Source organism: Mastomys coucha, unplaced genomic scaffold (assembly GCF_008632895.1).
Source record: "Mastomys coucha isolate ucsf_1 unplaced genomic scaffold, UCSF_Mcou_1 pScaffold7, whole genome shotgun sequence".
NCBI lineage: Eukaryota > Metazoa > Chordata > Mammalia > Rodentia > Muridae > Mastomys > Mastomys coucha.
In genome coordinates, this window is record NW_022196913.1 from 53,464,702 (window position 1) to 53,487,461 (window position 22,760).

The following is a 22,760-nucleotide window of genomic DNA, read 5'->3' on the forward strand; positions in this document are numbered from 1 at the left end:
CCTCTCTCTCCCTCCTGAGTGCTGGCATTCCAAGCATTACTGCCACTTCTGCTTTCTGAATGCTTACTCTGTGTATCAGTTTGCTTTGTCTACAGTGCTGCAGATCAAACCCAGGGCCTTGCATACACTAGGCTGCTTCTCTACCACTGAGCCACATCCCAGCACCAATTTATTCTTTTATCTTAGGACAACTTCTAAATTAGGGGAGTGGAAATATGGCCCAGTGGTTAGGAACATGCGCTGCTCTTTGCAAAGGACCCAGTTCAGTTCCTAGAACCCACAGCAGGTGGCTCACAAAGGCCTGTAACTCCCAACTCCAGGGGCATCAGATGCCTTCTCCTGTCCTCTGTGAGCACTGCACGTAAACATACAAACTTGCACACAGACCATACACGCAGAATTGGGACATAAAAGAAAACAAAACACACTGAATTAGACATAAATAGAAAATTCATTCTTTTGGTAATGGATTTTTTTTTTGCACATGTGTGAAGCTTATATCAAGGCCTTAATTATCTTCATTAGCTGTTCCAATTGCTACTTTACCTTCTCTAGTAAACACAGGGCTTCGGCAGCATCTGCTTGTCTGTCGACCAGCATGTCCACGTCCTCTTTGGTGATTACAGGCTCTTTCAGTTGCTCAACCCAAGACCACATCAAACTGCACAAGATGAAAGGGTCTCTCTCACCACATATTCGTTCCCAGGCTCCCTCTCGGGAATTCAGTTCTTTCTACAAAGGAAGAGGGAGAGAGGGATGGATCTGGGGAGAGAGGTGGATGGGCCCTAACTAGAGGATCTATAAGCACACAAGAGTGAAAGCTGGGCTCTGAGGTGCGACCTGGACCTTCCCTGGGGCCTGCACCTCTAGGTAGGGGCACCTGGCTAAGACAGGAGCTTCCCCAAGCCCAGGTTAGCTAACTACTGAGAGAAGAGCCACTCTACTGTGTGGCCCTGACTGACAGACCACTGAAATAGTTCTTTCTCTGGCATCTGGTACAGAAATATGACTGCAAATGAAGTAAAAATAGGAGACAATTTAGCTGGGATCTCAGCTAACTCTTTTAACCACACATACACATAGAGAATATTGCATTAAAGCCAGTAAATGTGGTATGTGATTTTTCAAGTGCCTGTTAGAATCCTACAGGGCAGGTAACAAGCCCAGCACCCTGAGATCTGGGAAATTAAAAACAAATGGTATACTGTGTGAATGCTCCCAGATATCTGGAGACAATTCAAATATGAGTTTATTTGTATATTCATGTGTGTACCTGTGCATGTGAGTGCGTGTGTGTGCGTGTGTGTGTGTGTGTGTGTGTGTGTGTGTAGACCAGAAGACAACTTTGTGGAGCTGCTTTCCTCTTTCTTTCTTTCTTTCTTTTTTTTTTCATGGTTTTAAGGCATTTATTGTAGAAAGGCAGAGAGAGGGAGAGAGAGAGTGTGGAAGGAGACGCTAGCCATGGCCACATGGAGAGAGGGGGGGGGAGGGAAAGGGAGGATAAGAGTTAAAGAGTAAGAGGTAAGAGAGGGGGCAGAAGAGGCAAGAGCTGCTTCTCTCTTTCTATTATGTGGTCCAGGAGAACAGACTCAAGCTTAGAGGCATGCATCTTTAATGAGTCATATTGCCAGCCTCACATGAGATCTTAAGACTTCACCTTATAAAAATGAGTCAAGAAATTTCTAACAGAGATCAGATTTATGTTTTGGTAAACTGAATAAAATTTTTCAGTTGTAAAAAACAAAAGAGTTATTACCACGCACTTAGCTGTCTAAGGTATCTATTAGACACCTGCAGCATGGACCACAATGTGACAGCATTGGGAACACAGGACTTCTTTCTAACTTTCATGGACCCTCCCAGGGAGGGTTCTCACAGATAAACACTGAGATGGAAACAAGCTTGTGCAGGGCTCAAAGCCTGAGGATGGCGGGAAGGGCTCCACTAGCTTGCCTTACTCCACAGGCCATGACACAGGAACCCGCCCACCAGGCCTGGGTTTCCCTTTCTCAGAAATAAGCCCATACTTGGAATGGCCCATAGCCCTTCCTGGCTTACACACTGTGTAGAGTACAGAATAGCCTTTATTTAATCTTATGGATATCTGAGGAGATAAACTAGGCAGAACAAAAACTGTCTTGTGAAATAAGTATTGCCCCATGATGCTGGCTGGAGATCCCCACTGAGGCAGAGATGGAAGGAGAGACTGACTAATCAAACTGTACTCTAGCTCTGCCACATCAACCATGGCCTCCAGGAAGCCACTTGACCTCTGGAGTCCTTAGTTTCCTCACCTGTGACACGGAATTCATAAAGGTAACAAGGAGTCTATGAACAGTCCACCTGAGTCTGGGGTTACTGTGAGAAGCACGTGGCTTATTCACAAAAGGGCTAGCACAGGCACACATAGCAACACGCCGTTTAAGTCATGGTTGTTTCACCACTGGCTTTTTTAGGTACTCAAAGTTCTGAAATAAATCTAAGAGGGTAAGAAGGTAAAAGGCTTGTGGTTCCAGAAAATGTTTTTATACATGAACCAGCCTGTCTCAGACCAAACCTGCATCTTCTGGTTATTGTTTGAGACAGGGACCTGGAGCTCTCTATGCAGATCACAGAACTTGCAAAGACTCAACTGCGCCTGCCTCAAGGGCCTTAATTAAAGCTCCTGACCCAAACCCATCTTATGTCATGTCACTCTTGGCTGAGGGGCATGCAAGGCTGGCCCAGGAGTGGCCTCATGCCATCTTTAACACAAAGATCCTCCCATTTGCTAGCTCTTAACATACAGTAATGCATGTAAAATATTTTCTGACTGGATGAGAGTTTTTTTTTTCCCAGTTTATAGTGAGGCATACAGAGAATGTATTGGAAGGAAAACTGTTTGGGTTTCATTAGGTAAGCACTTTAATCCAGAAGAGCTTTTATTTGGTTCTCTCCTCTGTGGTACACTGTAAGTTGGCATGGGGTCCAAACTTAATTTCCTGCCTCTGAAGATCTCCTTGTTTCAATGAATGGTGGAATGTGGAAGAGTAGCAGTCACTTTAATAGCAAGATCTGAAGAGATGGCTCAGAGTTTTGTAAAAGCTCGTGCTTCCAGAGGACCCGAGTTCGGTTCCCAGCACTCATATTGGGTGTCTTACAAATACCTGCAATTTCAGCTCCAGGGAAACCAGACAGGCTCTTCTGATCTCCAAGGGCACCTATGTGAAACCACATACTGTCCCCCACAATACACATAATTCACAATAAAGTAAAGGCTTTCAAGTAATCCATTGAAGAATACAGATGCCTATTCAGGATTTCCCTGAGTCAAAAAGCCCGCCTGTCAGTCCCCTAGCCCCCAGAACCAGCTGGGACAGGTTCTGTTTCTCTGACTGAGTTTCTAGTGGCCCATCTTTTCTCTGGACAAGGTACTCTCCCAGGTAAAGAAAGTACAGTTAGAGACTGTCTTCCCACTAAAGTGAAACACAAGAAAGGAGTTAGAATGGAAATGTCCACATTCTAAATAGGAGTCAAGAAATGGCTCCCAAGTCCCCCGTCAGATGTGACAGATGCCCATATGCGTTTAAATAAAATACAAATACCTGCCACATTTCCACTTTCCTTTTCACTTCCTCCTTTTCAACAAACTCGTCTAAGTTTGCCAGGGCCTTGGCTGCCAGGACTCTCCTTGCTTGAGCACTCAGCTCAGGCTGCAGAGCAGCCTGCGGCATTGCCTCCGACAGATGTGTGTTGTCTTGGGCTTCTTGTCCACATGGGAGCTGGGCCTTCGCACTGGAGCCACAGTTCAGAGGGCTGCAGGGGCTCCTGCCCATCTCAGGAACAGGGCCTGTAACCCAACTACCAGGAGCCTCACACCGGTAGCGGGTGACTTGCTCCTGATCCTTATGGATACTTGTGAAGTTGGGTGGCACTGGTTCTCCAGGATTGTGTGAACAAGAAACACCCACAGAGAAGGTTCTGCTCCGCTGTACTTCCTTTGGAATGTCTTTCCTGCACAAAAGCAGCGATCCCTCATCCTTGAGTCCTTCTAAGCCTCCACACTTTGTCTGAGTCCAGAAAGAAAATGTATTTTGAACCAATGCATCCTTATTAAAACCTAGCTCTGGAGTTGGTGGCATGCAGCAATGGCTTGTAGGCTTCTGATGCTGGAGACTGTGGTCTAGCAACTCCTGGGCAGGCACTGTCCAAGGTGTCTCCCCTTGTTCCAGGGTGGCTTTGGCCCTCTTTAAGTCTGAGTCACTGTAGCTGAGCTGTCTTTTCAGATGTGTCAGGGGCTGAAGGCACTCAATATTCCTCCTCTTCCAGAGGGGGTCAAATTCATTAGAAAGAACCACATCCTGATTCTCGAACTCGGCCACCACTGTGGGAGGGTTAAACGGGTCAGGCACATCACTGTTTTGCCTGAGTAACTCTTGATCTAACTGCATTGTGACCATCTCAGACACAGTCTTTTCGATTTCAGCAGAGAGCTCAGATCCTTCTAACATGCTCTTCATCACTACTGGCCTGTTCTCAGCCAAGTCAAGCAGCAATTTGCAAACTAGGTGGATGATCTTTGGCACATATTTCAGAAGTCGTGCCTCATAACCATGAAGCAGATGACGCTGGCGAATCAGGTACTGGGCTAAGGTAACAGCATGTGCTTTAGGGTCACAGCAAGAGAAAATATTACGGAGTGGAGCCAGAAACTGAGTGAATTCCCGCACACAGAGCAGCTGTCCTCTGGTTTGTATGGAATTGGGGCGTTTTGCCCGTACAAATATAATTGCTTGGTCAGCAGTCATTCTTGTTGCAAAAACTAAATAACATGCTATTAGCACACCTAAACAGTAAAGAAGATTAGTATGAGAAAGACCTCATTAATCCATCAGTCTTTGATGATTTAAAACTTGTATACTGTTAAGAAATCACATAAATACAAGCACATTGTAAGGATAGTAACCCCTGCCAGTGTTTTGTTGCCAGTTTTTTCATACAGGACCTCATGTAACCTGGGCTGGTCTTAAACTCTGTACATAAGCAAGGATGACCTTGGACTCTTGATCCTTTGTCCTCTACCTTCCAAGTGCTAGCATTATCAGTGTACACTGCCAGGCTGGATTTATATAGCAGTGGGCATCAAATCCAGGGCTTCATGTATGCTAGGTAAGCACCCTGCCATCAGAGCTAAATCCCCAACCCCTCAAGGATTTATTACCATGCCTTTGTGACAGCTCATTCATTTGACTGAGTCAGCTTTGCACCCCAGAGGTGAGCTAACTAACACATCACTGACAGGTGAAGGGGAGAAGTGAGGACAGGCTTAAGGAGCTGCTCTAGCTCTCCCCTTCTGCCCAGCACTGGCATGGAAGGAAGATAAATCCTGACTCTGTGTTCCAGTGTCAACAGCTCTTGACATTTCCATCCAGTCCATGACTCTCTCTGCATGTAGCACTTCCTGCTCTGTTATCTCTGCTGCCCACTGCCCACTGCCTGGACATCCTTGCTGAGCCTTCCCCCAGGTTGGAAGGTTTTGCTTCGGGATTATCTACATTCATAGTATACATCTCTGCCTGACAAGTCTTCCAAACTATGTCTACACTAGTCTGTGTTTTCATCCAAACCACGAGATAACTCTGTTAGAGAAGCAAATATTACTAAGGGGGTCAGCCACAACAGTATAATGAGTGTTATTTTCAATAGTTACTTCTTAGTAAGAATTCATAATCAGTAAATTATAATACAATAGCCAACAGATCTTAATGTAAAAAGCAAATCAAAGACACCTCTACAATTCATAGATTTGTGGACACCTAGTTACATGTGATAGCCAGAACCTCTGAGAACTGCATGTCCCTCCAGTTTTCAGTGAGTATAATAAAGCTTTCTCATGAGGATATAGCACATCTTTAATATAAAGATAAATATCTATAAAGGTATAACATGCAATGTCCAGGAACAAAGACATTTTGGCTTTATCCTAAGAGTTACCATAGCTACACGAGCTGTATTCTAGCCTAGGATGCTCCTGGGGAGGTAGGACATCCCAGGCAGGGATATACACTGAGGTGGTCTTGTCTGACTAAGTCACGCAATGGTGAAGCTACTGACCCCATGCCCTTTACTTTTTGTTATCAGACCAGCAATGTAATGAAGTTTGCTGAGTGTTTCTATAAACACTGACTTACATAGAACTCAACGTGCAAACAGTCTCCCTTCAAGTAAACAACTTTACACATGCCCAAGTAGATAGCACATGAAAGATGAAGCCAGACAGCCACGGACATAATATTGACCCTGCCCCTCACTAAACATACCAGATTTCTTAAACTGCAGTCTATCCAACTCCTGTAGTTGCTAACTACTTCCAAGAAAGCAAATGCAAAATACTCAGGACATAGTAGGTGAACAGGATTGCTATTTCAGTTGTTGTTTCAGGTTAGGAAAGCATTTTGGGGCTGGAGAGATGGCTAGGTGGTTAAGAGCACGTGCTGCTCTTGCAGAGGATCCTGGTTTGACTCCCAGCTGCTGCATTGGCCCTAGATCCAGGGGAATCTGACACCCTCTTTTGACCTCCATGCGTACAAAGCATGCACATGGTCCACAGACACATATGTAAGCAAACATTTGTAGACATAAAAATCAACCTTTATGAAAAATAGTATTAAAAAATACTACTTACTAAAATGAGGTGCTCTATTTACATAAGCTAATCAGCTAAGTCGTTTTAGAAACATGCTTCAACACAATTGAGTTTTCAGCTCTAAATTATTCAGAAAGACTCTTTGTTATTTATTTCTTTAATTTCATAACTTTGCTATGATCAAGATATATATATATATATATATATATATATATATATATATATATATATGTATAGAACTCACTGAGTGGGCAGGCATCACAATAAGAGGCATTTATTTTTTTAGGTTTTTGAGACAGGGCCTCACAGTATAACCCTGGTTGGCCTGGAGCTTTACACACACACACACACACACACACACACACACACACATTGGTTTTTCAAGACAGGGTTTCTCTGTGTAGCCCTGGCTGTCCCAGAACTCACTCTGTAGACCAGGTTGGCCTCGAACTCAGAAATCCACCTGCCTCTGTCTTCCAAATGCTGGGATTAAAGGCATGCACCACCACTGCCTGTCTTCTAAAAAATATCCTTAGAATTAAGAAATCATATTCCTACTTATTTAATTATACCCACAAGACACTAATATGGCTTCCTAAAATTCACCTGTTCGCCCAAGCCCTGCATGGCAGTGGACAGCTACTTTTCCTTCCTGTAAGGCAAATGTCATCACCTTTACCATGTCCAAGATGGCAGTGAGGGAAGCCACGCCATAATCCTTCCACCCGAAGTTGTAGAAATAAACTAGGCAGTGAAAGGAAAGAGAAAAACAAAATTATTATGCATGAAAAATACTTGCAGAACAGTCGAAAAATCAGTTCCAAGACATGGAGAACTCACTGAGTGGGCAGGCATAAATAAGAGGCATTTATTTATTTATTTAGGTTTTTGAGACAGGGCCTCACAGTATGACCCTGGTTGGCCTGGAGCTTTATATTCAAACCAGGATGGTCTTGAACTCACAGGGAGCCACCTGCCTCTGCTTCTTGAATGATAGGATTAAAGGTGTGAGACGTAGTGTCCATCTAACATGATTTTTATATTTCTAGGAAGTTTAACTTAACATTTCCTATAAGCACATCCTTTATTACCTAGTACAGTTTCTGTGAAACTCAGTTGGAAAGAATTATAACAGAGTAGAAATAAAAATTAAAATGGAGGTAAATAACATATATTCATGTTTAAGAATATAAATTCTCTAAAAGGCTAATACATGGCTATAGAGTTTATATAGACATATATAGAGTCTTACTAGGGTGAAAAAAGAACTATACAAATAAGCCTCTTAAGAGCACGTTCGCAGACTGCATGCTCATCCTGCTCACCATGGTTTGAACGACCACACTGAGAGGACTCCTATGATGAGCTCTGGGCTGGCCATGGAGACATGTGCTTGGGGGGCAAAGTTATTCACTTCCAATCTTCATGGTCTCTCTAAGCTATGTGATATCAGAAAATGATGGCTCTAAGCTTAAGCTGTGTCACACAACTCTCAAGGACAACATGAGGTCATCGTTTTACCTGACAAGGTTCATGCACTAACTGAATGGAGCCTTTTTACTTCAGTGTCTCCTCCCTGCTCCTCTCTTAAAGGAAAAGAGAAACCCTGGACTCACAACAGCAAAGTCCAAAGCAGCGCCATTTAAGGTCAGACTCGAATTCCCACAACTGGGCACATTCTACTGTAAGTACTGCCCTTCTAACCTACAGCCTGGAAGACAGAGGGGTAATTCAGAGTGGGCAGAAACTTACTGCCAGCCTCCATGAATGCCTCAGGAAGGTACGTGAAACCACTTTCTTGTTCCAGAGCATTCCCACAGCTGGCATGCTCCCCAGGACGCTGCAGGTTGATTATTGTTTTTATGCCTTGACTTCAAAGAAAAAGAACAACTGGTTAAAAGGACCTGGGGTCATGAAAAAATCGGATTTTAGCATTAGTAAAACATTACTAATTGTTCTCAAACTTATTTGAAATCAGCTCTTCACTGCCTGTTTTTGAAGTGAAGCCCTTTTCACTCGATCCCATAATCAGCTGAAGAGGAGCACGCCGAGAGGGCTTACCCCGGCCATGGCTGATGCAGTACTTACCTGAGGAACTGCTCGATGATGTGATACTTCTCCAGCAGCTCAGAGGATGGACGAGCCATGGCCAGGATGTTGTCGGTGACCCTGAAGATGGGCACAGGACAACTGAGAGACACGAAACTTAGGAGCGTCTACATTACAGGATTAGTAACTTTATTCTTCAATGATTTCAACTTCTATATTCTTACATAAATCTGGCTTCAATTCTACATCACAATTAGAACCATGAGAAACCTCCTTAAATCCCTGGGACAAGATTCCAGGACCTAAGTTATTTATGGATTCTGACAAAATGTCTCCAGGGGTCCTCAGTACCTTCTAGTGGACATAAAAGGGAACTTCACCAGGCTGGTACTGGACAGCAATTTCCTGAGATGTGAGATGGGGTAGTAATGCAGACACCCATAGGACTGGGTGAGAAGTCACTAGGATGTGCATGTACAGTTCATCTTCACCACCAATCCTGGATGGCTATAAATAAATACCAATGTGCTGTAATTTAACAAAGAAGGGGGTGGGGGGAGTCCAGAGTCAATTCTACCTGACTTTAAATGCTATTTTAGTTTTCTGCTTTCTATCTGTGAAGCAAATTAATTAATCTCTCTGGACTACCAATAAAATGGCATCAACATCTCACAAGGTTTTATGAAAATGAGTGGTATCTGAAAGCATCTAGTGGCAAAGTGCCTCGTCCTAAAGTCAAATCAATGTTTATGAATGAATCAATGAACAAGACAGAAGGAGTCAGAGAACAGTTGGCCATATGAAGCCTGTCACTCTCGTTAACCTCCAGCTTTATTCTGGTTTGTTTAAATTTGTCAACAGGAAGCTGGTAAGAGATATGTGACATAGTCTATCGCAAGTTGTGGCACATATGAATCTCAGAGGACTGACAGACACACGAGACCGACAGGTTAATTGCTCTTAGGATTCCTAAAGACTTGAGATGCCAAAAGTCCCTAGTGCGAGCAGCAGAGATGGGAAAGGCTCGTATGGATGAGCTGACAACTAAGCAGTGTTCATAGGAACTATGCCCCAGCAGATGTTTCCTTGTCTGACTCTGACTCGAGAGTACCTGTCTCCTTATAGTGTTAGGGTCAGACTTGACTGTGACATGCACAGAGCACTAGCATCAGGGGACCACAATGTAGTGAACCACAGTAAAGGAGTCTTAGACCCACAGAGATCTATATGCCTCTGCTCCCTGAGTGCTGGGATTAAAGGCATGCACCACCATGCCCAGCTCAAGTATAATTCGATTATCAGTATTTTCCAAAACACAAATACATGCTTGATTAGCTCATTGTTACTAAGTATGTATGACTTAAGAAGAGAATTAATTGCATTTATACACAAGAAACAATGCCAGCAACTTATGGGTTGCCTGATGAACTAGCAGCCTGTGCCACTTCAGTCAAGGAAGACTAGAGTACATTTCATAATAGCATACAAATGATATGAACTGACCTATACAAATCTGAGGATTATAATGGGCCATGTAATTTTCTCATACTTAGAGCTGACCAATTTTACTATTTCCAGAAATTTTTGAAATTTAAGAAATATCTAATTACCCATTAACTTAAGACACTTCATACGTATCATTTCACTTAATGTAAAAAGCTTTGGCTTTAATCATTTCCATTTTGTAAATGGGAAATCAAGGTTGCGTAAGCCAGTATCCTCCAGCTGGCCTACTGGTAAACCCAGGGATGTGTACAAGGTCCCCTCAATTCCAGGTCCATGTCTCCTACATGGAATGCATGTAGAATCTAGCATATACCTCGGTATTACAGTAAACATGCTATTCTATCCTGTTCCAAAGAAAAGTAGAAAGATTTTCTTTTAAAAAACATGGGGACCAGCTATGAAAAGCACAACCAAAATGTAAACTTCTTAATATGTGTAAAAGGCAGCATTTTATCATAAAAAAAAATTCATTACAGTAGTTTGGAAGTGATTCTTTGAGGAGTCAGATCTTTAAGTGCATTTGAGAAGCAAAATAATCTAGATTTAAAAACAATCTACTTTAAACACATATTATTCTTCCCAGTATTTGAACAATTTGTCCCAAACACAACCCGCTGCAGGCCCATAAGCATTCTTGCTTCCTTCCTCCCTTCACAGCTTGTGCAAGACCCACAGCCAGCCACACTTACCAGGATGAGTAAACTCCCTTAATGGCTTGCTCCTGCTCACTCCAGCGGGCTGGGTTCTCATACTTACATGCTCTCCCACCACACGCCATGGAACATGCCATGTGCCCAGGGATGACATGCCGTAAACGCTCTCCCACCTTTGTGTATTTTGGTGTTGGGCGTCCTGAATTTTCTAGAATATACAAGGAAGGTCAGGGTCAAGATTCTATTCTTTCAATAGTATGATAACATGGGGGAAACAGTTTCATTTTACCTCAGGATGGGAGCTGCTGTCAATCCCTTCATCCAACATTAAAAAAGCTTTCACAAACAATAATTTCTACATATTATATTGATAATAAGAAAAAAAGCTCATCTCTTTCAAGTCCAAAACTACATTTTTAACAACAAAAAAAATCCACAAATCATTCCATCATTTATCTCCCCTTACGTATCCATTTGGTCTTAGCATACACAGAGTAAGAACCATAAACACAATTAACTGTCAACATTCTACAATAGTCGTAACTACCTATTCACATTCCTTACAGTCAGACACATCGACTGGCAAATTATATGGAAGAGAGTTTTACTTTTTCTTTTTTTTTTATTAGATATTTTCTTTATTTACATGTAAATTTCTCCATTCCTAGTTTCCCCTCCAAAAAACAAAGAAACAAACAAAAACCAGTTTTACTTTTTCTCTCCGGGAAAGTTGGAGTCCCCTCTGTACGGCTGACAGAAGACAGAGCCACCATCACCTGGAGAGAAGATGAGGACAGCAGCTTGGTGGCAGAGCCAGAGCCACGCCGTGCTTGCTGTAGCCTCAGGACTGGATCTGAAGTGGAGTGCCGGCGGCCCTGCAGAAAGGCACTGAGGAAGTGCACGGCTGAGGGCCTCCGGGATGGGTCCTGCATCTGCATGGCACTGGCTCCAGGCAAGCAAGAGTCAGAGGCAAGCAGGAGGCAGCTCTGGCTTGCTCAGTGAGGAGCTACACTGAGACACAGGCATCGGTCTGTATGATCTAAGAGCTTTTCAGGATAGGCTGATTCGTTTCCATAGTGACCAACAAAGAAACTACTGATTCCCACTTAGATCTGAACAGGCAAAAATCCTACACGAACGGATTGTGTTTTGGACAAATTGTTCAAATACTGGGAAGAATAATATGCGTTTAAAGTAGATTATTTTTAAATCTAGATTATTTTGCTTCTCAAATGCACTTAAAGATCTGACTCCTCAAAGAATCACTTCCAAACTACTGTAATGAATTTTAAAATGTTTTTATGATAAAATGCTGCCTTTTACACATATTAAGAAGTTTACATTTTGTTGTGCTTTTCATAGCTGGTCCCCAGGTGTTTTAAAAGAAAATCCTTCTACTTTTCTTTGGAACAAGATAGAATAAAATGTTTATTGTAATACAGAGGTATATGCTAGATTCTACAACATTATTAAAGGATTATTCAGTATTTCAGAGCCACCACCTTCCTCTATTTTTGTGATAGAAATACTTGTATGGAACAAATAAAGACATTTTAGAGCTAAGGAGACAATTCTTTATTTTATTTTTTTTTACTTTCAGAAGTGAAAATCTGATTGTTGGTTATACGCTGATGGAAGCAACTTAGTTGTGAGCCAGGGTAACTATGAGCAGGCATGCTTTCCAAAGTTCAAAACTGTAATTTTCTGCCTTTCATTGCTAGGGGAGAAAAATAGCTTCTAAGTCTTGATGGAGGCATTTGAATAAAATTCACTGAAGTATCCCATTTTTAAAGGCACTGGGTGAGGGGGAGGTGGCAGTTTGAGAATAAAGGATATAAAGAAAACAGAAACTGAACTGCAATGCATTTATTGTCCGCCTCCTCTCTTGTTAATGGCAGACTGTGCCTGCGCTCTCTCCTGTGAGTGCTACACAAATGGTATTTCAGTGGTGTGTGGCGGAAACATAACTACTGCTATAGATTAGGCTCCAATCTATGCTTTTAAAATTCCTCCCTCAAAGCCCTGGCATTGTGTACTTTTGTGAAACAAGATGGAGACAGAGAAGTCTAATTTGATGCTCCAATTGCTACTTTATCTGTGGTATCACACAGAAATGGAAAAGGATTAGGATTCCACCTGGCTCCCCCTTCAGAAAGCAGTTATTCTGCCTGAAAGAAGGGCCTGGAAAACATTCTAGACAATGCCTACTAGACCCTTAGAATTATATATGGCAGTCCCATGCAGTTTACATGAGAGGAAAGATAGAAGATACTGGAAGAAAACAAGGAGGGGCCTGAAGGCAGGAGCCCTAAGAGCTGCTTGTTACTCTGGTACAGTCTGAGAAGACCTCTGAGCAAGCCCCTGGTATTCTGAGCAGGCAGTAAGTAGTACATGGAGAGTCTGAAAGAGACAAGTATGGGAAGCTCCCTCTGGTCTGATGAGGATAGGAGCTGCGGATGGGAGACACTTCAAGGGGTGGACTGCTGCAGTGCCACTGTGGAGCTGTGAGTCCAGCTCAAGTGACCAGCCAATCTTTCAGCTGGTTCACACAGAACCTATGTACAAGCTGTGGGAGAAACCCTCAAGTTCCGTGGCAGGCACAGATATTTAAGGCAACAGGGAGGAGTTGCCAGTCGGTGAGTGATTCCAGAAAACGGGCACTGAAGGATGTCTACAGAAGGAACTATAAGTGGCTCTGCTCCAAACTGTACTAAAATCCAAAGTGATCTGATGCGAGGGATTTATGTGGACTAAGCTAAGGCAGGGATGGTTTCTGTATCACCCCAGAAACAGCTTCTGCAGCCCACATTCACAAAGCTCAAGGAACAGTCTTTGTGTTGTAACTGGTAGTTCTCCCCCCAAGTCTGGAGTACTTCAAAATGAAAACAAATCCTCTGAAAGATATTAAACAATTAAAACCCAAGGGTCTATGTTATGCACTACTCAGCAAATAGAACTGCAGAGTCTACTTTAAATGGATCACCAGAGAGGCCTATTTAACAATGTTCAGGGGACCCCAGAGGCAGCAGCCAGAGCTGATGTGGGGTCGGATGAGCAACAGTGATGATTGATAGTGTCTGCAGAGGTGTTATAAAGACTTAGCTGTGGCAGGAAGAGAAGGCTCTCAGGAGAATTATAGTGAAAGGTCTAGAGACAATGACAGGTAGTAGGAATATGGGGTTAGTAGTAGGGGGTTAGTTAAAATCAGGACAGTGTTGGAGAAGTTCTGTCTTTAGATATTTGAAAACATTTCAAGTCCAAGGCATGCTTTTCAGGGAGGAATTAGAATTAACACTGATGGAGAGGAACAGACTCTGACCCGACAGGTTGTGGTTTTATAGGAAGTGAGCCTTCTACCACATGAAAGGCGGATAAAGCTGGAAAGTCAGCAGCAAGGCAGACGTTGTGGCTCATCTGTGGACCTCCACGGCCCAGGACCACCTAGAAGGCTTCCTGTCATATGGATTTGTCAGAACAGGAAAACAACCCCTGCTGAACTGCACTCAGAAGAAAATGCCCAGTCCTTGGAGTGCTGGGCCTGCCTGGGGTCCTTGGGATCTGAACCACCTACTGGGACAGTCAAAGAGGAAAAGCCAAGTATGCACTTGGTACTGCTGAACTGGTTTGTTTTCCTTGCGCTGATCAAGAGAATGTATAATTTTGCATTTTGTATAAGATGTCTCATTTTTCTCTTACTCTAAGCTTGGTTCTACCTACCTGCAAATGAGCAGTGGCCGTAAGATCCATTAGCTCAGACCCTGGCCAAGCATCTGCCATCTCCACACTCTTATGCAGTAGCTGTGGTAGGAGCCCAAGGATACAGGGTGATCCTGGGGATTACATTTGATTTCCTTTTCCTGCTTTTTCTTATAGCATGCCTTCTTTTTCTAACAGTAGCATGTTTGGAAGTGGAGGGAGGAGAGAGATGGGAGCAGTGTCCTTGCTTTATGTTCTCAAAGTGATGAAAACTGAACATTCTTTCCTGTGTGCTTCTTTGGACACTGCATAGTCAGCGGAAGGAAGCACAGTTTAGTTGTTAGAGGTGTGTGAAGGTGTGACAGCAGTGTGGTACGTGTGAGCTGCACATATATTGGAATGATGAGAAAGAGGGAAGCTCAAGGATGAGCAGGCCGTACAGTGCTAACTTGCTAAAGATTCACTCTGTGCAAACCTCTTCACTTGCGAAGTGTCTGGAAAGCATGGCTCTTCAAAAAATTACTCTCACACTAAAATATTTCCATGTTATGTAAGTCATGAAATGGACACTGAAGCCGTTTTCTGATTCTGTCACCTAAAACCGTGGCTTTTGGGCTAATGTTTGTATGTGGCCTAAGGCACAGACCCAGCATCAATCCTTTTCATGTGAATTAGCTGGTGTTTCTATTATCCTTTGTTGAACAGACTACCATCACATGTGGAGTTGTCTTGCTATACTTATGATACATGCAAAGATGATTTCTAGCTCTTCATTCTATTATACTATATTTGTCATTATTTTGATGAACATAGCATTGCATGAAAGTTTGAAGACTAGGAAATGAATGTTTTGTTATTTTCAAAGATTATTTTGCCTTTTTGGGGGTCCTGTAAGATTCTTCCTACAATCTGGATGGATTTTTCTTTCCTATGCCTAGGGGATTTCAAAAGGGATTGTGCTCACTCTGTAGATCATGTCAGACTGCCCTGGCAAGGAAACAGCGCTGTCTTTTGATTCATGAATAGCCAGTCCTTGCATTTATTTGGGCCTTTGGCTCTCCTTACTAGTTGTCTCCATTTCCAGTGGAGCACACTGAGAGTGTTGAAGTCCAAGTTGCCCTCACTCCACTTCATCTGTAGGTGTGGTGTACCATCCCAGGAAAGCCATGAAAATCAAACACTCTAGCCTGTGCTCTGTGAAAGGCAGAGTGTTACATGTCACAGAATCAGCTGGTGTTCTTGTCCTAGGCTCCAGAACCACAGCTGGGGTGGGGGAGGGGTCTGCTCAGAGAGAAGCCAACTTTAAAAGAGAGGACTCAGCCAGACATGGAGGATCTTGCCTCTAACCATGTGCAAGAAGCTGAGACAAAGGAGTTTGAAGCTAGCCAACGCTAAACCTTTCCTTAAAATAAACAGCAATACCACCAAATACAGCAGACTATGGAGCTCCTCCCAAAGTAAGGTGCTCCTCCCAAAGCAAGGTGCTCCTCCCAAAGCGAGGTGCTCCTCCCAAAGCAACTGTCTCTATCTGGAACAATGTATGGGAAATTTAAGCTTAAGGTACTACCAAAGGTTGTTATGTTACAGATCTAAGAAGAGCCATGTAGCTTTGTGAAAACAAGATAAACTGCACATAGTGTAGCCTGACATGGAACACAGAGAGAAAACCAAGTGATCTACGGAGTAAATGCAAACCTACAAGGCTGGCCACAAAACTAGCACTTCTCAAGTTGTGGAGTGTTTAACACAACACAGCAATCTAGACTCTCATAGTGAGGGGATTAACAGCAGCCTGGCAGCAAGATGTGTGGAAGACAAGGAAAGCAAGCCTCCTGAAGCCACTGTTCTCTAGTACAGCAAATCAAAATGTAGATGTGTAGAAGTACAGAAACAACCAAATATATGTACTTGAGGAACTCAACAGCAGACGTAAACCCAGAAGTTAGAGAACTTGATGACAGAAGTTATATACATGGAAGAACAGAGAGAATAGGGAATAAAGAAGAATAATCAAAGCCTCCATAAAATGTGGTCAGCACTCAGTGTACCAACACATATACCAAGAATGTACCAGGAGAGCAGAGAAGATTGCAGTTTCAACATCGCAGATGCCGTGAAGAACTGGATCCACACACGGAAGGGCTCAGCGGGCTCCAGGCAGGAAAACCACACAGCTCCATAGCCAGACCTGGGTCTGTAAGATGTCTCTAGAAAACATTTCCTCCTCACCTACAAGAAAACCCCAATAAAACTAATGCCAAGTTTCATATCAGGAACAATGGAAGCCTTAAGATAGAGGGACACACATTCACATTTCTGAAAATAAAACACTTAAATTAAAAATCTTACAAGATCATCTTTCAAAACTGAAGTAGAAATATGGGCATTCTCAGATAAGTAGGAATAGAATTTGCCATGTGGCAGGCCCACTTAGGAGGTCCTAGAAGTTCTTTGTGTTGAAAGCAAGTTACCCAGGCCAGGAATAAGACCTACATAAAACATGGGACATTGGTAAACTGCAGAAATTAGTGATTTATAAAACAAGTATACAAAACAACATCCATGCTGGGCGGTGGTGGCACACGCCTTTAATCCCAGCACTTGGGAGGCAGAGGCAGGTAGATTTCTGAGTTCGAGGCCAGCCTGGTCTACAGAGTGAGTTCCAGGACAGCCAGGGCTACACAGAGAAACCCTGTCTCAAAAAACCAAAAAAACAAAACCAAAAACCAAAAACAAACAAACAAAAAAACCAATATCCATGTTAACTGCATTCATTACTGGTCATACAACAGAGACATGTGACTTACATTAAAAAGCACAAAAGAAGTGGATAGGAAATTATACGCAAATAATGAAGTGACACAAGATAACACAAAACTTACAAGGAAGAGAATGAGAAAGAGCAAAAAAAAAGGGAATGGAGTAAGTTAAGAATCCAAAGACCTCTTACAGCAGACACAACTCAACAATACAAAGAGCAATAGCCCAGCTCCAAAACAGACACAACTCAACAATACAAAGAGCAATAGCCCAGCTCCAAAACAGACACAACTCAACAATACAAAGAGCAATAGCCCAGCTCCAAACTGACCAAGAACCCGGACAGGCACTTCTCCCAGGAAGACACAGAAATAGCAAACAGGTACTTAAAAAACATTCAGCATCATTAGTCCGTAGGGAAATGCAAATCAAAAACATTTGGTAGCTTTAATTCTTCAAAATGTTAAATATGCAGTTACCACATGAATTCTCAATTCTACTCCAACATTTATGCCCAAGAATAAAAGAACACAACCACAGAAAAATATGTATACAGATATTCATAACAACATTTTCTCACAGCAACCAAAGCAGAACAACCTAAGTGTCCTCCACCGAAACCGATTAATAAACTGTGTTATATTCATATGTAGAGTATTAGTAATAAAAAGGATGCAGTACTATTTGCTTAAGTGAGGCTGAAGATTGACATTATTTTTAAATGCAGACACAATAGAGCACATGCTTCATTATTTCATTTATCCTAAATACAAAAATCTACTGGCAAATTTATAGAGATAGAAACATGAGTAATATCATGGAGCAGGGGGATAGAGGAATAGAAATCGGCTTCTAGTCACTCCAAGACTTCTTGTGGTCTGATGAAATGTTCAGGGTTAGCACAGTGATGAATAAAGCTCAGCTTTATGTTTACAATAGTTTCCAATAACTTCTTTAAAAGAGTGAAGTTTTGATATGCAAATTCCATATTAATAATTTAATAGCAAGTAATCTGAATAGGAATTTCTCCTAAACAGATACAGAAATTATCAACAAATAGATTAAAAGATGTTCAACACCACCAGTCATTAGGAAGATGTTTATAAAATTCACAACAAAGTATGTCTTCACACCTTCCAGGATGGCTATAATTGGCCAGGCAGGTAAACTCCAAGTACTTCTGATGAGAGACAGACAGGGAGCCCCTCCTCACTGCTGGTGGGGACTCAAGATAGAATAACTGCTTTGGAAAACAGTCTGGCAGCTCCTTAAATGATTAAAGAAAGTGACAGATGAACCAGTCTTTGACTCCAAGTTATAAAGCCAAGCAAGAGAAAACACTCTATACACAGCGCTCCCCGAACAACAGTCAAAACGTGGGGACAACCCAAACACATCAATTGACCCACTTAGAATATGATATCTCTGCAACTGAAGGTCAGAAGTACTAACACACAAAGCACATGAACTTCAAAAATCATCAAGCCAAGTGAAATCAGTAAGTCACTAGGTCATATATTGTATATTCTGCTTAAACAAAATGTTCAGGAAAAGAAATTTCTCTGTGGAGACAGAAAGTTGAGTGGTAGTTCTTAGGACAGCTAAGGAGGAGGAAGACCTAGGGCTGGGGACTGCTATAGTCTCTCTTACTCAAGCTTCAGAGTGGACAAAAAGGAAGCTGCTCATCTCCCAACATCTCAACTTTGCAGAAAAGGAGGGTGGCAGAGAGGATTCAGCAGAGCCCTAATTTTCCGTATCCTGCTTGAAAGAAGGATGTGGCACTTTGGTTCTGCTGCTGGGTAGAGAGGTTTCCCATCCTTACCAGGCACAAGGGGCAATGCTGAAACTCTCCTGCCAAGCAGCGTCTGGGTCTATACTTGTTTTGCTGCAGCCAGTCCTAATGGCAGCCTGATGCACAGCTAGTCCATTCTAGACTTGACAACCCCTCCCACACCAGTTCCTCAGCTGAGCCTCCATTGTCAGCCAGCATCAAGGAGCCTGAAGAAAGCAATGCTGGTTCTGGCTGGTGAGCACTCTACTTTCCCCAAACTTTGGTCTTAGTGATGCTTAGTGGGGAGACAAGCCTATACACTCTTCAGGAAGAAACAAGACTGAACAATGAAGCATGAAACAAGCTAGTTCACACTGCTGCTTCTAGAGTCAGGGGAGCCCAGGGAACCCGAGTCTATCCACCCTAACCTTCTGTGAATGAGAAGGAAGGGATATGATATATGGTGGGCTAGACTCCTTTTCCTATCCCCCCATGTTCGTGGTATCCATGAGACAAGAAGGGTGGGAGGTGGGAATGCTGGCATTACACTTCCCACCCTCTCTTTTCTTGAGACTCACAGGGCACAGCAGGGAAATGAAGTTCAACTACAACTGCAACAAAGCGTAAGAGTCGCCTCCCATCTGCTCTTGATGGCAGTGGGGCCCAGATCATCATTTCACTTCTCGAGGAGCTAATCAGACCCAATTTAAAGGCAACCTGACCATGCAAGGTACAGCTCCACTTCTACCATGAAGGTGTCAACAGGGCAGTGGAAAGCTGTGCTTCCATACCACCCACATGCCATGGGGCTGTATGGGTGGTAGCCTGCCAGCGGGAGGCTGAGCAGATAGATCTCACTTGAATCTGTAGCTGACTGCCTATGAAGAAACTGCCTGCTAAGTAAGACAAAACAAAAAGCAGGGGCCAAAAATCTGTCGTAAATCTTTTGTCACACCAAGAATTAAGAAAATCACAACTTGACAGAGAAGAGACTGATCAGCAGATATGTGACATTGAAATTGTTTAATAAGGACTATGATTACAGCATGCCCTGGCATCCATTTTTAAAGGAACTGGAAGCTTACAATGTTCTCTGAACAAAAAAAGAACTAAACTAGAAATCAGTAAGAGAAAGACAAGAGAAAAAACTCTAAAGACTGAAATGCCAAAGGTATAAATTAATTTGTGGGTTAAAGAGAACGTCTCAAAGGAAATTAACATAGCACAGAGGTTGAGTCAAAATGAAAATGAATACACTGAATTACATAGCACAATAATAAAGGGAATTTATACTTCTCTAAAGAAGAAAGGTCTCCAATCAACAACCTAAGCTCCAACCCCAGTAACTGGAAAGGTGAGAGAAAAAGAAACCAAAAACAACAAACAAAAATAGAACACAAAGCAAGCAAGCACTGGAAGGGTAAGAAAAGAATGGAAATAAAAATAAATAAATAAAAGGGAAAACAGTGGCAGTTTTCTAGTGGCTCCATGAAAATATTAATGTGACTGATAAATGTTCAGAAAAACTGACACAAACTATAAAGATAAAAAGATGAGCTGTCACTTCAATTTGCCATTTGTTTGTATGTATCTGACCTTGACATTGTGACACAATGGCATATACAAAATTCACAGTTCACACTCAAGAACTGTGCAGTCAAGTTACAGAACACATATGCATGCGCGCACGCGCACACACACACACACACACACACACACACACACACACCAATGTTGTGTTAGGCCACATTTAGCCTGTGAGTCACAGGACGGACCTGAAAGGATAATACATAACTAGGAAGAACAACATTAGGCTCATAAATTTGACAACTTAGAAGAAATGCACGGCTTCTTAAAGATTCTAAACTACCAAGACTCAACACAAGAAGATCCACATAGTAGAAGTAAAGAAACCTAGTTCATTAAAAGGCTTCTTAAAGATTCTAAACTACCAAGACTCAACACAAGAAGATCCGCATAGTAGAAGTAAAGAAACTTAGTTCATTAAAAAGTTTCTTTTAAAAAATCTCTAGGCTTACATGACTACTAGAGAATGTTGACAAACATTTAAAGGGGAGTAGCACTCTTACATAATACCTTCTAGGCCATGAGGGGTACATATCCAATCCCCTTTTGTAATGCTAGGCTTTCTGATTCAAAGACAGTATAGACAAGGTAAAGTCTCAGTAGTCAACATCCTAATTTAAAATATCATCACAGAGAAAATCTACTAGGTAGACCTAAACCAGGGAGTTAGAAAAATGGGGAAACTGAGGACAGTATACTATCAGATTACACGTGAAAGTAACAATGCCACCTTGAGGTTCTCAACATATATGCACACATACATTTATGTAGCATTAAATTTAAGACATAAAACAGGTGTGTATAGTGTGTGTGTGTGTGTGTGTGCGTGTCTGTGTGTACATTCCTTAGCTTTGCCTGAGGAGGCTCAGGAACCTCGACATAGCAAAAGCAATGGGCATACTCAGATTTTTGTTTGTTTTAGATTTATTTAGCTTAAAATTGTGTGTGTGTGTGTGCATGCACACACACATGCCTGCACATGTGCACAAATGTGCGTGCTACAGCCAGATGGCATCAGATCCCTCTGAGCTAGAGTTACAGGTGGCTATGAGACTATTGATGTGGGTGCTGGGAACTCAATTCCCGTCCTTTGAAAGAACAGCAAGTACTCTTAACTGCTGAGTCACCCTTCCAACCCCAGATTTAGCTTTTTAAGAGAACCATTTCCCACTAAAATGAACTAGGACTTCTTGGAGAAATGTCTGCTTTCAGAGAAAGGGCAGAGATGGACTGAAATGAGCTAGTAGATCCTGCAGTGTCTCAGGAATGATGGAGACACAGCAGGGCTCTGGCTGGTTGAGTGTAGGTAGCTAAAACATCAAGGCAAGTGACAGGAAGACCAGATTATATTGAACAAAATACAAATCCCCTGAACTAACTGAGCAAAGAGAATATTGTTCCTCACAGTAGAATGCCACTTAACAAATACACTTACCAACCACAGTATGACTCAGAAGGAAGGAATATCAGTAGGGCTGACACTGCTGTGTCAAAGGCGGTATGCAACAGGATGCTATGTGGCTTCAAAGCATCCTTCTATGAAATATTAATTATGAATGGAGAAAGGATAATTTATACTGGGCAAACCTTGGCAGAGACCAGCTTACTGATGTGATCCAACTTAACATTCCCAGTGATGAAGCACAATAACTTGGCTCACCTGAGAGTCAGGGTGAGAAATTCATTTCTGTAAGGTTTCTAACAAAACTGCAAGATCTCAGCCTTCCTGTTAGGGAAGAGCAGACAACCTGGATACATATGCTACAAAGAAACTAAGCCAGGACTGTAAACAAACTAAGGCCATAAGAAGAGGTTGAAAGTCCTGGAAAGAGATTTAAACCTCATTAGAAAGCCAGGACATTATAGTATGCATAATCCAGCGCTTGTGAGATCAAGGCAGGAGGACTGACAAAGTTCAAGGTCGCTTGAGAGTTAAGAGTTTGGGGCTAGTCAGGGCTACATGACAAAAACCTTGCCTCCAAAAATGAAAAGAAGACACTTTTGCTGTTGAAAGGTATTATAGGCTCAGCTGACAAGACTTGAATGGGAATCTGCTGTATGCTATAGGAGACTGCATGAATATGAGAGGGGGGCACAGAGAATGACTGCGGGG

At 42.4% G+C, this 22,760-nt stretch overlaps 1 protein-coding gene across 5 annotated transcripts in view; it reads right to left on the bottom strand.

Moving 5' to 3' along the window:
- Positions 1 to 22,760, bottom strand: part of Ptpdc1 (protein tyrosine phosphatase domain containing 1) — a 50,110-nt gene that overhangs the window by 4,748 nt on the left and 22,602 nt on the right. For 2 of the 5 annotated variants that reach the window (XM_031358479.1, XM_031358478.1), the window contains exons 3-8: positions 10,870 to 11,041; positions 8,714 to 8,794; positions 8,378 to 8,496; positions 7,232 to 7,369; positions 3,585 to 4,825; positions 547 to 732 (exon numbers count right to left, since the gene is read on the bottom strand). In XM_031358479.1, coding sequence (XP_031214339.1) covers positions 547 to 732; positions 3,585 to 4,825; positions 7,232 to 7,369; positions 8,378 to 8,496; positions 8,714 to 8,794; positions 10,870 to 11,041 — 1,937 coding nt within the window. Of the gene's footprint in view, positions 1 to 546; positions 733 to 3,584; positions 4,826 to 7,231; positions 7,370 to 8,377; positions 8,497 to 8,713; positions 8,795 to 9,025; positions 10,839 to 10,869; positions 11,042 to 11,545; positions 11,838 to 22,760 lie in introns of those variants that run through there. The other 3 variants (XM_031358481.1, XM_031358477.1, XM_031358482.1) reach the window with 3 other exon arrangements.